At 50.5% G+C, this 15,032-nt stretch overlaps 1 protein-coding gene and 1 long non-coding RNA gene across 3 annotated transcripts in view; one reads left to right on the top strand and one right to left on the bottom strand.

The window, feature by feature from the left end:
- Positions 1 to 15,032, top strand: part of CRIP2 (cysteine rich protein 2) — a 71,664-nt gene that overhangs the window by 34,013 nt on the left and 22,619 nt on the right. For both annotated transcript variants that reach the window (XM_019486543.2, XM_006259953.3), the window contains one exon: positions 14,810 to 14,904. In XM_019486543.2, coding sequence (XP_019342088.1) covers positions 14,810 to 14,904 — 95 coding nt within the window. The remainder of the gene's footprint in view (positions 1 to 14,809; positions 14,905 to 15,032) is intronic.
- Positions 12,804 to 14,813, bottom strand: LOC109282936 (uncharacterized). The gene is made up of 2 exons (XR_002089968.2): positions 14,615 to 14,813; positions 12,804 to 13,082 (listed from the first exon to the last, which is right to left on the bottom strand). It is a non-coding gene; the product is annotated as an uncharacterized LOC109282936 (long non-coding RNA).

The following is a 15,032-nucleotide window of genomic DNA, read 5'->3' as shown; positions in this document are numbered from 1 at the left end:
CTGGGAGCAGGACACCTGGACGGACACACACAGACATTAATTGGCTCTAATAACTGGGAGAGCCATTTGGGGAATTGCAAATTGTCAACTCTTGAAATCGGATGCTGAGACCAAACACAGCCCAAGGGCAGGGTCAGCACCTCTTGGAGCACAGTGGGTCATTCATCCTAACCAGTGCGGCTTAGTCGTAATTATTTATGACTTTCCTTAGCTGGCTGCAGGCATTGGTTGTGTAACCAGGAGAAGCACTGAAGTCTCAGTAATGTGAGAACTCGCTTCAGCGCTGTCTTCACTTGTGAGGGGGAACCGGTGGCTGCTTTGTGGATGGAGGTGAATTAGTGGGGATTGGATTGTCACTGGATACGAGTGTGCTGTCTTCCCTTCTTGAACCAGCTTCCTGTTCTCCATGGGCACAATGTTCCCTCTTCATACGTAGCTCTATGGCATGGGACAGCCCCTCTCTTCCTTGCTTTCAGGCTAACTCTTTCAAGGACATCCTATTGGTGCAGTGAGCAGGGGAGTGCTGGGTACTTTGGTGTGGGCCCTGGCTAGTGTGCTTCTCAGATGCCCATTTGCAACCAAGATTTCTGATGTCACTTCTTCTGTCTGGCCTGTTGGCTCTAGCTCTCCCTCTGATGCCATGTGCCTCTGCTATGTGAGCAGCAAGAGTAATGAAGAGCTTTGGGACCATCTTCCCCATTCCTGAGGGTGGGAGCATTGCTTCTGTTTTTATGAATTGGCTTGAAGGGACTGATGACCAAGAAGGGTGATGCAGAAGCCCAGACCTTGGTGCTACTCACCCTGACTCTGAGCTGTGAGTACCACCAAGGAGTAAGCTCCTGATGGGAAAGAGGGTTTGAGCAAGGCCCTGATCCTTTGCAACTCTGAAGGCAAGCTTGTATATGGGGAAAAGATGCTGCGAGTGCCAGTCCAACCTGAAGCTGCATGTGCATCTTTGCATCCTTGCGGTGCTCTCTGTATGGGGTAACCTGATCTGCTGAAACTTTCTCAAAATTGAGAAATGGCAAACCTTTTTTTCTGTGTAACTTTTTTTCTGTCCTGGAGCTGGAGATGGGGGTGGGAAGGTGAGGGGAGAAGAACAGTTGCATTACTGTGCAATGACAATTTGCTTGGTATGTCTTCAGCTTGACAAGCTACTATTTGCTGTGGTGACAAATTACACTTGCTTGCCCCCATTGACTCTCTTTTACTTTCTGAAGTTCAGTAATAATCTCTCCTTGTGGCATCTTCCAGCTATGTCATGCTGTGAGGGGGATTGCCTCAGGCTGACCATCTAGATTTGGACCCTGAGTGAAGGGGGTGGAATATACCTGTGCCGTGGCAGTGTATCAGGTGTTCAAGAGGGCTGCACGGTCTCCTGGCACAGTGATGATGATGCAGATGCCTGCAGTGTTATCCTAAGAAGAAGAACCCTTTTGTGATAGTAGCTGCAGCAGCAGTTAGCATGAGCCAGCACACCTGATGTTGAGTGGTGTGACTTGCTGCCAGTGTAATGCAAGGTGAATTTGAGCATGCATGAGGCCTCTACCATGACTGGGTAATCACTGGGACTTCCTGTGAAGATCTGTCTGGGCTCTGGTTTTTCCTCAAGTGGCTTAGAGGAGCCTACATGCGATGAACCGGGTGGCTGGAGTCTCGGCACGTTGCTTGGTCCCAGAAGGACCGCGGTGGTGCGTTGAGACAGCTGGAGGCGGTGGTGCGTTGAGACAGCTGGAGTTTCAGCTCTGGTGTTTCAGCTCTGTGTGGCGGGTGAGGCAAGGAGAAGGAGTGTAGTGTCATGACGAGTAGGCAGAAGTGTTTGCTTCAGCCTCGGCTTGGTGAGGGGTGTGGTGTCGTGGTGAGCAAGGTGGGTCCTGGCTTCCTGCTTTGCCCAGGGGGTTGGCCCCTTGATGGGGCTGGCAATTGTGTATTTATAGAGCAGACACAACGGAGTGACAGGAAATCTGCTTCTCTCTGCGGTGATTTATAGGAATGGGCTGCTGGTGCCCTGGAAGTGAGTTTGGGGTGGCTCCAAGCTGTTTCCTGTGCTTGCAGTAAACAATGCAGCCCGGAAAATTGTCCTTGCGAGCCCAGGGTCTGTCAGCTTGGTGAAACGATAGCTTGTTTGTGTTCCCTCGGGGAGCATAAGGCCATTGTTCAAGCAGGATAAGTGTCAGCAAACATCTGTGACACTGAATTAGATCACTCGGCACTTCCACCCCCGCCTGACTGCTCTGTGCTGAGGGTGGGCCCACCTGAGGGACAGAGGCCAGGTCAGCCACCCCACCCCCAAGTAGGTCTCCGTGTCAGGGGTTGCTCCTTTGTCTTAAGGAGTCGGATGTCTTGCTAGGTCTCGTGCCATCCCCATGCATCTCCTTTTCCTAGGGGCTCTGACGTCCTTGCTCCCCATGTTGTCATGGAGGCAGTGTAGGGATCCTTGAGCAGCCTGACTACGTGGCTGAGGTCGGGGTGTTCAAGGCCTGGATTTGGCATTGTGTAGTGTGATAAAAGCTCTGAAGATTTGTCCTGTCTCTCACATGATCTCTTGCTGCCAGGCCTCACTTCCTGGGAATTCTCAGTCACAGCACAGCTCTGTTTGGGTTTTCTTCTACTAGAGCTACCGCGTGCTGCAGACTTGTATGTCTGCAGTCCATCTCCTTTCTGCAAGCATCCCACTCTGTGCCGTTAGTGCGTCATGCCTGAGCGTGGCTGCAGGGACTTTTCATGTGTTGTAAGAGGATGCTCCTGGGTCCCTCCCACCCACCGCCCAGCTTCTAGTTACGTTGCAGTCATGCCAAGTGGCTAGGATGCGTCTGCTGCACTGTGTGAATGACCCGGCCTCCTGAAATATTAAAAAGCAGCCAGTCATCTTATCCCGCTGTGTCCCCCTTGAGGCTTGGGATGTAGGGGGGTGCAGAGCAAGACAGGAGTAGGCTTAGCCCGTGGCAGGGCTGTAAACAAGAGGGCCTCTTTCCACGGTTTCTGACAGTTTCTCATTCTTTTCCTTGCTGTAACAGGCAGAAGAATGACAGTCGCTGTGGACTGTAGGGAGAAGTCTTGATTGACACAGCTGAAACTCCGTCTGGGGAGGGGTAGCCTCCCCTTATCGCCCCCATGGCTATGCCGCTGGAGCAATTTATCTTCAGGGCTCTGTTTATAGCTTTCACACTCCACTTCCCTTCTGCAGAGACCTGTCGGATACCTCTTAACACCAGGAGGATTTGTGGGGCTCCGGGGTGGGAGATGGCAAACAGACTGCATGAGAGACAGCAGGGCAGATGAAGGATCCTGGCACATCGTACTTGTCTTTGCAAAGTGCTTCTCAGGCCAGGAAGCTGCACAGGGTCTAAGATAGTGATTGTTGTGTACCTGGGCTTTGCCTTTAAATAGGGGCTCCGTCTTGGCAAGGTGCGGGGCATTCAAAACAGGGGAGGAAGCCTCTGGGCAGTTCTCACTTGAGTTCTGATTGGCACAGGATTTTCTTCTTCCACCCCTACCTTGGACAATTTGTCTGCAGAACTAATATCCACTGGGGGTGTGGGTAGGTATTGTAACATTGCACCCCTGCAGCCTGCTTCAAGCATGATGGCTTCATAGATCCTCCAGCAGTCTGTCTGCTGTAGCATTGAGAGGGAAGAGAAAAGGGACTGATTTCCCCCATGTTTAGGCTGTATAGGTCACTGGAAGATGGGCAGTTGCTGTTTGTGAGGAGGTGGGGTGAGGTTTTGATGTGGCGTTCTGCTGGGGGGGGGGGGGGGGGGTCTGGCTGCATGCAGGACTGTGGAGGGCCCTGGTCTAGCTCTTATTTCATACTGGGTGCAGTGACTGTGTTTTCAGCCCACAGTCTGATCAGGAGTGTGGTGAGCCTTTTGTTCAGGAGAAGTACTGATCCAAGTAATGGGCACAGGGGACCTGGTTTTCTCTGATACCTACTGGGGGCTGCTCTGAGCTAGGCCAGTTGCTGGGACCTTGAGGAAGGAGAGGCCTGGCCTGGCTTACATGGCATGCTGGCAGCAGCTGTACCCCCAGTCAGAAGGCTGGCAGGCTGGACTGTCAGGCAAACTGCAGTAAGCTGGGTCACAGGCTGCCTCTTGACAGCTGTAGCAGGGAGGATTCCTGGGATGCTTCGGGGAAGGGAGTGCCTGCTTCTTAGCATCCCACGATCCAAGGCAGATGCAGGGGAGTGACCTTGGCATGAATTTGGGTAAAGCAGGCATCACCTGTAATACAACAAAGCAGGGCTGAGCTTGGTGAGCAGGGGCAGAGGGGAATTGCTGACTTTCCTGCCTGTATTACATCCCATCCTGCCAGACTGTTTATATGTCAACTGATAACTTGAGTGCTGTTTTACTTAGATCCCGACTGGTCACTTGTGCTGGGGACCCAACTGGTTTGCTAGAGACTTCTGGGCTGGAGACCAAAGCTGTGGATCAGCTCCTTTATTTGAGAGCAACAGTTCCAGTTCCTAGTCCCCATGGTCCAGCCTGATCTGGGGGATTGAAACAAAAGCACCGACACAGCCAGGCCTCTATAAAACGCCAGGCTGTTGGCACCTTCCATTTCTTTGTGCCTCTACTGATGCTGGCCAGTGCTGCCCATCTTGGCACCCTCAAATGAGGGGGACTCAATGTATGAGGACCCTCTTGCTGTATTGGCTGGGGGCTGCAACTTTCTTGAAGGTTCTCTGCTTGGACTGGCTTCTCCTGGCTCCCCATGTTCCTATCAGTGAGGCCAAGGCTGGGTCTGTTCTGAGGAGGCTAGAGTAGCAGTTTCATGCTCTTACCCATTCTAACTTGGGCTTTAAACATCCAGTGGGGATTGATGAAGCCAGTGGCTTGCTGGGGGGTGATGTTTCAGATAGCTTGCTGGGCACCTGACCAGAGATGTGGCAATATATTGTTGATGTGTGTGAGATACCTGGAGCCTTTGAAGACATGCAGGACTGTACTACAAAGACAGCATACTTCTTCCCTCTGGCTGGAGGCTCAGCAACCATAACCCACCACATGCTCTTTGCATTCCAGACCTGCCTGAATCTGTTTTAGTGGATCCTCCCACAGTCCCCCTACTACTCTTGCTAATTTTAAACAGTAGCATAACTAGAGGTGGTTGATAGGGGAATCTGCCACAAGCGCCAAGTTAGGAGGGGTGCTGAAATTGTGTGCCCCCCCAATGCAGTCTGTGCCCTGATAGCACCACCATGATGGGAACTCCAAAACAGTTTCCACCTACCGTCATTTTAAAAGGAAGAGCCAGGGCAAGCAAAGCATGCATGATAGTGGCAGCAGCAGCGCAGCCAGGACTGTAGTTCCTGACATGGGTAAGGATGCTGTCCTCCCACCCCCTGCTCTTGAAACCTGTGGCTTCCTGAACCTGTGGCTCTCCCCTGCTCTCAGAACCACACGTACCACCCTTCCACCCCCTGCTTCCCTGTAGTGTTTCTCCTGGGTGCCAGCTCTTGTTTGTTACACCAGTGTTTTTAAAGCTCTTTCATAGATGGGAAGTCATGCATACTCCACTTTCCCTTTGCCACCCAGCATGGGAGTCCCAGCACCATCTGTCTTTCCTCTTGTACCCTGAGCATCCCCTGTTCCACCTGCCTTGCGTTACCTTGGTGTCTAGACCTTGTCTCAGGGGTTGAAGCTTCAACAAGATTATTCAAGCTTGATCCTGGCTCCTCCCCACGCTTACCTTCCTGTAATTTAAGTCCAACCTTTGGCTCTGTCTCTGGGAGCCAAGCTGACCTCCACTGAATCTTGACCTGCCTTTGGTATTAGAATGAGTGTTGGCCCAACTAGCTAACCCTGTGAATGACCTGTTGCTTTCATCTGGCTGCTATTTCTATGCTTTCTGTTTTAAAATGATATCTGCCTTTACTAAAACCTGTGGCATAGTGCTTTGTTTCCTCAGCAGCCTGCCTTATCTGTGTGGGTAATTGTAGCCAGCAAGCGTGGGCTTAGACTGCACATCTTGGTTTGTCTTTGTTGCTCTCTGTTGAACTGCAGATATCTCCTTCTATGCCAAGTCACTTGGAACTGCACTGAGTCACTCCCTGCAGTTCTGTGACCTCAGCAACATCTATCTCCTTGCCGCAGGGTCCCCCTGCCAAGATGCTCCTTGTGGAAATTTCAATACAACCTGTGGTGGATTGTATGTTGCAGGTGCAGCCCCAATATGCTGACTGTGCTTCCCAGGCTTTGCTTTCTGCAGAAGAGGAGTGGAATCCAGTGCAGCTGGAGTTGATCACTTAAATTGTCATGTTCTTGAACTCATGATTGCCACAGAAAACTGCCTGCGCGCTTCCAGTACTGCAACCATCTATCCAAATACAAACATGCAATTCCCTGCCCTGTGCACTATGCTAAATCCAACCCAGAGTGGGTTAATATAGTGATGGCTTGCTTTTTTGGTTTCCTTCTTTCCATCTAGTGATGCAATTATATTTCTGAGGCCAGAGTTTGAGTGGGATTGTAATGAGCTGGGTGTGAGCATGGCTGGGGATTAAAAGGAGTGTGACATAAAGGTGGAGCCTCTTTAAGAGCATTGAGGGCTGAGGGGTGGAGAAGTGTGGGGTGGATACTAATGTTGCTTTAATTGGTGATTATCCTTAATTGCATTGGGAGCAAAGTAGCTTGCTCAGCATTGATGGAAATTACCTCTGCCCTCCATCTGAATTCCCTGCAGCCTGATCTAGCCTTTCCCAGACAGGAGGTGGGAGCAGTCTCTCCCTACTTCATGGCCTTTCTGACTTCCCTTTACTGCTTGACTTGTTGCACCATCAGTCAGCAGCATCTACACTTCTTGATGATGAAGCTCCTTTTGTTGGCCTTCAGGCCAAGGTGGACAGCTTGCCAGTTCAGGTGTTGAACAGAGGGTTGGGGAGATGAGTGTGGAAGTGTGGAGGGACTATGTGGGCAGAGGCACCCTGGCTGCAAATGAGGATTTGAAGGAATTTGAGGGAGGAGCAGGAGTAGGAATTTGGTTGTCCTCCATCTCCAAACCTTACTCCGCCATTCTCTGGTCCCCCTGAACTTATCTTAAGTAGCCTCCTTTGAGTTTGTGTAGCCCTGCCCCTAGGATGCACCTGTTCAGAGTAAGGGCTTGTCTTAGGAGAATGTGGCACGTGGCTATTTTTGTATGCTCCCTTAGAAATGGCAGATTGTTTTACCAGTGCATGTCTCTTAATTTCCACTTTGCTGCCTGTAAGTTCTCATTGGTCCAGCAGGTTGGCTACAGGGGTGGCTACAGACTGATTTGAGCAGTTGCACTGCATTGTGGAGGGATATGGAGTAACTTGAGTCACTGGGAATGGACCGTAGAGCAATTAATCTCTTATGGTGACTGACCGGTCCCAATTTGCCCTAATGGCAAAGGCTCTTCAAGAGCTCCAGCCTTTGTAATGGGCCCTTGCCTTGTGAAGGTCCTTGCAAAATATCCCTCTGGAGGGAAGGATACATGAAGGAAGGGTGTACTGGCCCTATGCATCTCCTCCACACATCCCTGGATCTCTTGGCAAGAGAGCTATTGCTATACTCAGCCTGCCTTTTGCAAGCTCTTGGGATTCCAAGATGCCAAGGACCGTCTTTGGAGGGGTGCAAGCATGGATCACAGCTGCCTCTCTACTCCACAAGTGCCCTATGGGAATGGAAAGCCCATCCCAGCATCTTACTCAGAGCAGCTGCCCTATATGCATATAGTGTGTGACATAGCATCTATTCCTGCTTGTCCTGCTAGATTGCAGACTTCTGGTCTCTTAAGGCCAGAAGGGACTGTTGTGACTTGTCTCCTGCCCTTCTGCATAAGATTGACTGACCATAGCTTGCATTCAGTGATCCTTCAGCTAGAGCCTGCCTTTTTAGAATGGCTTACAGCTTTTGACTTTGCCTATTTCTGCTTTCTGTACTTCGGATCATGTTATGATCTAGAACAGTTTGGAAGAGGGAGATGGGGTCTAGGGTGGCTGTGAACTAAATGTGAGCTGTAAAGCCAAATCCTTATTATACCCATGCATCTCCAACTAAATTACTGAAGGGAAGAATTTGGCTGGCACCATCCTTTGCATTTAATACTTATGCACAGAGCCATTGAGAACCGGTCCCAACTTTCACGTCCCAGACTAAGTGTAGAGGTAGAAAGTAATGTCTTTTGTGTTCGCTCATTTGTTATTCGAACACCTAACTAAAATTCAAGTTTTTAGTAAATTTCTGTAAGAAGGAGAAACTAATAAATGAAGGGTTTTTTTAAATGTGCTTCTGTTTTAGTTTTACAAATAACATACATAAAGTCCTGTTTTCTTGAACAGGGCATGAGGGAGTTTCTTTGCTCACAATCCTAAACCTCTTTGTCAGCACTCTGCCCAAAAGCCCTCTCTCTCTAGGCTTCTTTTTTCAGGGTCATACTACCAGGGCTTCACAATTTAGGGTGGCTTTGATCTTCCTGAGAGTTGGGGGAGATTGTTCTTCCCTGACTATCACAGGTGCCATTATAATGAGACCCTGCCTCTCTCTTCTTAGTTCAGTATCTCACCAGCTCTGCTGGTAGCCTTATTTGGGTGATGCTTCCTATTTCATCTTCCCTTAAACAAAGCGGTATCTCATTGGTTTCTTATCTAACCTTAAAGAAAAGCAGCTGTGGTGCCCACCAGGTTCAACAAGGGAGTTTCTTGATTCCTAGTATAACAGATTGTAAACCACGAACAAGCCTGACCCTTCCCTCACCATTGAGGTGACTGAGAATCAATAAATGTAATGACGTTGTGGGTTATTTTGGAGGTGCATCTAGAGTAGAACTGAACTTCAGTCATGCTGCTTTATTTGCCTTTTAAATCTTTTATTTGGCTCTTCTGATTTTGTTTTATGATGACTTAAATCAAGTTTTACCACTTCCAGCTGTGTGTGGATGTATGTGAGAGAGGGGGACACTGGGGAATTAGTGGATGTGTAAACTAAGAAATACCTCCACAGATCTCGGTCCCACACAGGAAATAGGAAAAGAGGTAGGAGGCAGTATAATAGATGTACTGGGTTGGGGAAGACTGGCTGGGAAAAGATAAGAGTAGCAAAATGAGTTAAGGCTGCCAGGAGGAGCTCAGGGGAACCCTAAAGGACTGGCTACAAAATATCTGGGGTAGGGAAGAGAGACTGAAGGTGGAGTGGGATGAAATTGGTGATTCAGAAACGGCAGAGATAGTGCTGCTGTAACAAGAGACAAATGTCTGAGGAAAGAAGGGATAGGGATCGGCATGTCGATACGCGGGTGGCTATTGATAAAGAACTAGTGAAAGGATCCCCCTGGGGTAGCGTGGGGGTTGGGTCCATATCAGGTACTCTGATGTATGCTCAAGCCTACAAAGCTGTGGGAACTGCTTTGTGAATTCCTCGAACAGCTAAGAAATTATTAAATTGTAAACTAAAGGGAGAACAGAGGAAGATAGCAAAGGAATTGGAGAAAGCCAAGGAGATGCCAGTCCTGAGTAAAGGAGGAATGGATCAGCCTGCTTCTAGCTTAAAGTCAACTCCAGTCTGTGCTAAGCAGTTTGAAGGCAAAGAGCGAACCTCAGGGGAGAGGCTTCAAAGCAGCAATAGCTCAGTAGGACTCCAAGCAAGAAGCTGCCCAAGGAACCGGACACTGGGCTTTGATTGTGCTATTTCAGTTGCTTGCTGCTCTCTGGTGCTAATTCAGTATACAACAGGGGACCTCAGGGCCCTAATCCTGCTGAACAAACCCGGTTAATGTAGATGTGCGGGCCGGGAGCGGTCCGAGGCCCTTTTTTTTTTTTTTCGCGCGGCGGGCTGTGGCCAGCAGCCCGGACATGCCGGGTCGGGGAAGGCAGGCGGCACGCTAGAATTAGGCATGGACGCTTAATGGTTGATTTAAGATTGTTTACTTACACCATAGATGGTCGCAGTGCAGGCTGGAAAACTTCCAGGAAAACTTCGCTTAAGTCCCAGGTTAAGGACTTGGACAGAGCTCTGTATTCACTCACACGAAGTTTGCTAGGCTCTGTGGAACTTGCGCGCAGGGAAGGGTACGTCGAGGGATCAGGCGGTGATGGGGAGAGGCGAGAGGCTGATCAGACCCCTATAGATTTCTTGAAATACATGCTGGGTCCGATAGGCTCCGCAGCGCTTAGAGATCTTCACGAGACATGAAGTCTCCTCCTCCTGATGTTCATGGAGTCCTCCAACTTGGGCGGAAACCACTCAAGCCTCTTATACAGCTAGCAAGCCAATTGCTAGCCGCCACGTAGGAATAATTTAGAACTGACCAATAGTGGGGCACAAATTTAAATACAAATGGCGGGAACTCCTTGCAACGTGCATTTCTGTGTTGCAACGAAGAAATACACCCTGCAAAGAAAGCTACAAGTGGCGGGAAATAATTCAGCAGTGCCGAAGCACACACAAACAAAAATCACACCCTTGGGTTGTGACAGTAGAGAGGTTTTGGATATAGACAACGTACTGGACAGAGCTGTAGTGAAGACGCTTGGTATTTGGCCTCTTACATTATCTTTGAAGAATGGATGTAAGCAAGGTGACACCGAGAGAACTGGCGGACCGTGATTGAATGCAGCTAAATAGCATTGGGGATATGCGGAGGGGGGTACAGCATGGAAGGCCTGAAGCATCATTAGGAACGCATATTTCTCTGCCACCTGGCCCTTCACCAGCTGGTGAGACCAAGACTCAATGATTTCCCCCTTCTCTATCCAGCAACTTGATGGAGCTGCAGGGTAGAACTAGCAAGACCAACCAGGGTTTGGCGCTACTGGTACCCAGCACTGCCTCTCCCTGACGGTGCATGTTAACAGTGGGTCTCCCAGCTTTCCAGATGCTGGAAAGAATTGCAGCTGGCCGGAGCTGGGCACTATTGGATGGACATGGGGAAGGGACAAAATTTGAGCAAATGCGAGGACATGTCTGCAAAAGAGGCAGCATTTTCCTTTAACTAGATCCAGGCCTTAGAACTCACTGCCTGGCAAAAGAAGAGAATCGTCACTTTTTGCCATACCAGAAAACTGAATGTAGAGCCCTGCTTTACGTGGCCTTGTTGCTGGATTTTTAGCTATGCTGGCTTCTAGCAGCAGAGCTGGGGAAAATAAGTTAATGTTCAGTTGGTTTGGGAAAGTGCTTGCCTACCACACTGAGAGGGTGGATGACCTTGTAAGTCTAGAAAAAATGCTGGGTGGAGGGGTATCTGGAGAAATGCCATCTCTCCTTGGTTCTCTGGAGGAGGAAGTAAACAGCATGTCAAGATTTTTTTTAAGTTGATGCTAAATTGGGAGGAGAGAGAGAGCCAAGACAGGAAACAGAAAATGAGATTTAACCTGGACCAATTAAACTATCAGAAACCCTGGTATTTAATAGGAGAGAGAGAGCTGGGAAGCAGCAGTGTTGACAGGCAGGCAGACATGAGGTTATAATGCGGTTGCAATGCAAAAGCAAATGTGATGGAGATGTGGCAGGGGAACTCTATAGCCAGATGTTTGAGGTTAATAGTCCCTTCCTATATATGACTGCAATGGGACCACACCTAACTGTATTCCCATCTTCTGAGCAATTTCTGTAGAGAAACTGGAGGCAGTTCAGAGAAGAGCAGTAAAATTGAGTTAAGAGCCTCTAGGGATTTGAACGATGGGGATAGATTAAAGGAGCTAAATGTGTATAGACTGGCAAAGAGATGACTAAAGGGTGGGGTGGGGGTGGACATGGTAACAGCCTGCAAATATTTGAGTAAGAGAGGGGTTATTTAGGGTGATAGCGAGTGGTATAAATAGAAGCAATGAATGAAAAAAGGAAATGTCAGTTATTGAACCAAAGTGTCCTAATGGTGGACTAGCCTCCTAGGGCTAGATTTCCAAGTATGTGTCTGTGCTGCTAGGTCCGGATTTCAAAAGAGGCCAGCTCCCATTGAAGGTATCTCAGGAACGGCCAGATTTTCAGCCATGGCTAACCCCTACACCTGCTCCTGTTGGGGGCCTTGGGGCCAGATTATCATGATGGGCACTAAGCTCTTGCTCCAGAGATCTCATCTGGAAGTTGTAGAAGAGTGCATGCAGTCAGGCAAGCTGTTGTCCTGGCTATGTAGCTGCTCAGATATACCCCAAACCTGCTCTCTCATGAGGGAACAGGGTAATGTTTTTAGAGCTTTGAGTCCAGACCCTAGGGTGACTGTATGGGACCACGAGAAATCCAAGACAACATTCTCCCCCCCCCCCCCCCCCCCCCCATGGTGCCTGCTCACCCACCTGCCTCATGCACCATCTGCCTCCTTCCAGGATTGCATCCTGTGCACCTGTGATTCCAGGACTCTCATTTTAATTTTCAACAACCAGCCAGGACCAGCTTTTGAAATCCAGGTCTGTCCCAGTGAAATGGGCCAGGACATATGGTCACCCTATCTATGGCTCTCTCTTCTCCAGTTGATGTGGGGCTTTGTTTTAATGGTCTCTAGAAGGATAGCTCCTCCAGAAAGAGATCACTACTATGGACTTGCTGGGAAGTAAGCTGATTGGTAAAAAGGGATGGATTCCTGCCTTGGGTCATCATCTGATCACACTTCATAAGCTGCAGGAGGCCTGCGGGTTACACCTGGCTAACTTGGGAGTCACTGATTCACTAGGGCTGCACCTTTCTGCAATAGTTAACTTGGATCTGGTGGGGATATGATGCCAGAGAAGACATAACATCAAAGTCCTGAGTAGCCATTAACTAACTACCCCACTTGCATTTTTCACAAGTCAGTCTGTTAAGTCCAGGACCTAAAGTAAATTCCAGTCCCAGGAAACTATTGCCTGCCTAGATTATAGACTTCATCAGACAGATCCTTTATTTTGTGTACAGTTAAAGCATCGTGTACTCTTGCTACCCTTGAGCAATAACTCTGGTGACTTAAATTTCCGCTTTCAGTTTTCCATTGGACACAGGATTTTTCTGCCCTTCCTGAGCTCAGTATTGGGAAGGGTTGCACTTTGGAGCTACCACGAGGCAGCTCTTTCCATCCCAGAGGCAGCTCCATTTTTGAGTGAGCCAAGTCATTCCTGTGCATCTATTTAGGTGGTAAAGAGTTGTGGGGTCTTTCTGGAATGAAAGCAAGAAGATGAATTCCATCCCCTACCACCAGTGTCACCACCCAGGATTTTGACCCAATACAAAATCTGACCCTAGTGCAGGGGTGGGCAATTTTTTTGAGCGGAGGGCCGCTTACCCAGTTTTGGCAGGCTGTGGAGGGCCGTATGGGTAGCCCCGCCCCTTGACAGGTGGCCCACCCCCTGGTCACCATCTTTGGACCAACATCCCAATGTCTTGGGACCAATGTCCCAGGGCCAGCACCGGTGGGGCCCAAAGCAGGGCATGGGCTGGCAGGGGGCTGTGGAGCCGGGCTGGGCTGCACCAGCAGGGAGAGGGGAGAGCTGGCCCGGCTCCATGGAGCCGCTGCCAGCTGGGACCCCGTCTCCTCCCACCCTGTTCTGGGCCCCACTGGCACTGACCCTGAGGCACTGGTATGGGCCCTGGGCTCCCACTGGTTCCCCGCCTGCTCACACCCAGTGCCCCCCAGCCCTGCAGTACAGGCAGGGGGCAGTGCACAGCTCCGACCCCCTGCTCGCCAGCAGGGAAGAAGCTGGTGCTGAGCTTGGGGAAAAGTGGCTTCTCACTTGTCCCATGCTGCAGGTGCTCACAGCCCTTGCGGGGCTGGCTGGAGCAGGCACAGGCAGCCCCAGGCAGGCTGCAAGCAGCTGCAGCGCGGGGCCACTTTTCCCTGCACTCAGCACCAGCTTGTAACCCGGTTGCAAGGTGGTGCTGAGTGTAGGGGGGTAGGGGGGTGGAGAAAGCAGCTCCTCCCCACCCCATGGCTGGCGCCCCACACTGCAGTCGCTCGCGAGGGGCTGCTTTTCTCCGTGAGGGAAGGAGCCCAGGGAATGGGGGTGGGGGAACCGGCCCCTCCCCGCCCCATGGCCGGTGCCCCACGCTGCAGGCGCTTGCAGCCCGCGTGGGGCTGTCTGGAGTGGGCACAGGCAGCCCCATGTGGATTGCAAGCAGCTGCAGTGCAGGGTACCAGGTGTGGGTGGGGAGGGCCCGCTTCCCCCCCCCGCACTTCTTCCCTGCCTGGGGTCCCCCCCCCAGCTTACCTGAGCTTCCCAGGCCGGGGCAGCCACCTGCTCCCAGCCCAGAAGCCCTGGCTGGGGCTTCTGGCTGGGGGGCGGGGCGGGGCCAGGCCGCTGTTGTTAGAGGCTGCTGGGCTTCCGCTGGGTCCTACAGCCCTTGGTTCTTGTCATTTTTGACAGGAACCAAGAGCAGAGAAATATTAATTTTCCAAATTTTTTTAGGGGCCCTGTGGGCCGGATAGAATGGCCTCACAGGCTAGATGCGGCCCGCGGGCTGTATTTTGCCAACCCCTGCCCTAATGCAACAAAGGACAGAAGAGGAAGGAAGTGACTTTTGTAGAAAGTTCCTGTGGAAGTTTCCTGCTCCTCAGAGGCATCCAAATAAAGCTGTTTGTGTGGTGGTACAAACACCAGAGCAGGCCCTGAGACAGCACAGCTTTAAGCGATTCTACTAGTGTGAACAATTTAGCAGCAAATTAAATGGCAAAGCTTATTAAATGTACTTACCCTCCTAATAACAGTGCAACCCCTTCAAATGCAGACACAGCTGTACTTGGGCTCCATGTCTGTCTTTGGCCTCTAGTCTGGAACGCACAAGAAGACTGCTTGCCACAGCTGAGCAGATGGCTGCTGTTGGCCTCCTTACCCCAGTGAAACAGAGACTTATCCTGCTTTCTCTTTGTTTTGTTTTTTTTCATGCAGCTGAGAAAGTATCCTCCTTGGGCAAAGACTGGCACAAGTTCTGCTTGAAGTGTGAACGCTGCAACAAGACCCTGACCCCAGGGGGCCATGCTGAGGTGAGAGCAAAGTGCAAAAGTGTCATATTTTCCTCCTCTTTCCTACTCTGACTCTGGAGCGCAGGAGCAGGGGGGCTGTATAACCATGTGAACAGGTCTGGGGATTGAAGCTGAATGACTGCTGGGCG

Source organism: Alligator mississippiensis, chromosome 5 (genome assembly GCF_030867095.1).
Source record: "Alligator mississippiensis isolate rAllMis1 chromosome 5, rAllMis1, whole genome shotgun sequence".
NCBI lineage: Eukaryota > Metazoa > Chordata > Crocodylia > Alligatoridae > Alligator > Alligator mississippiensis.
This window is presented reverse-complemented; position numbering and strand designations above follow the sequence as displayed.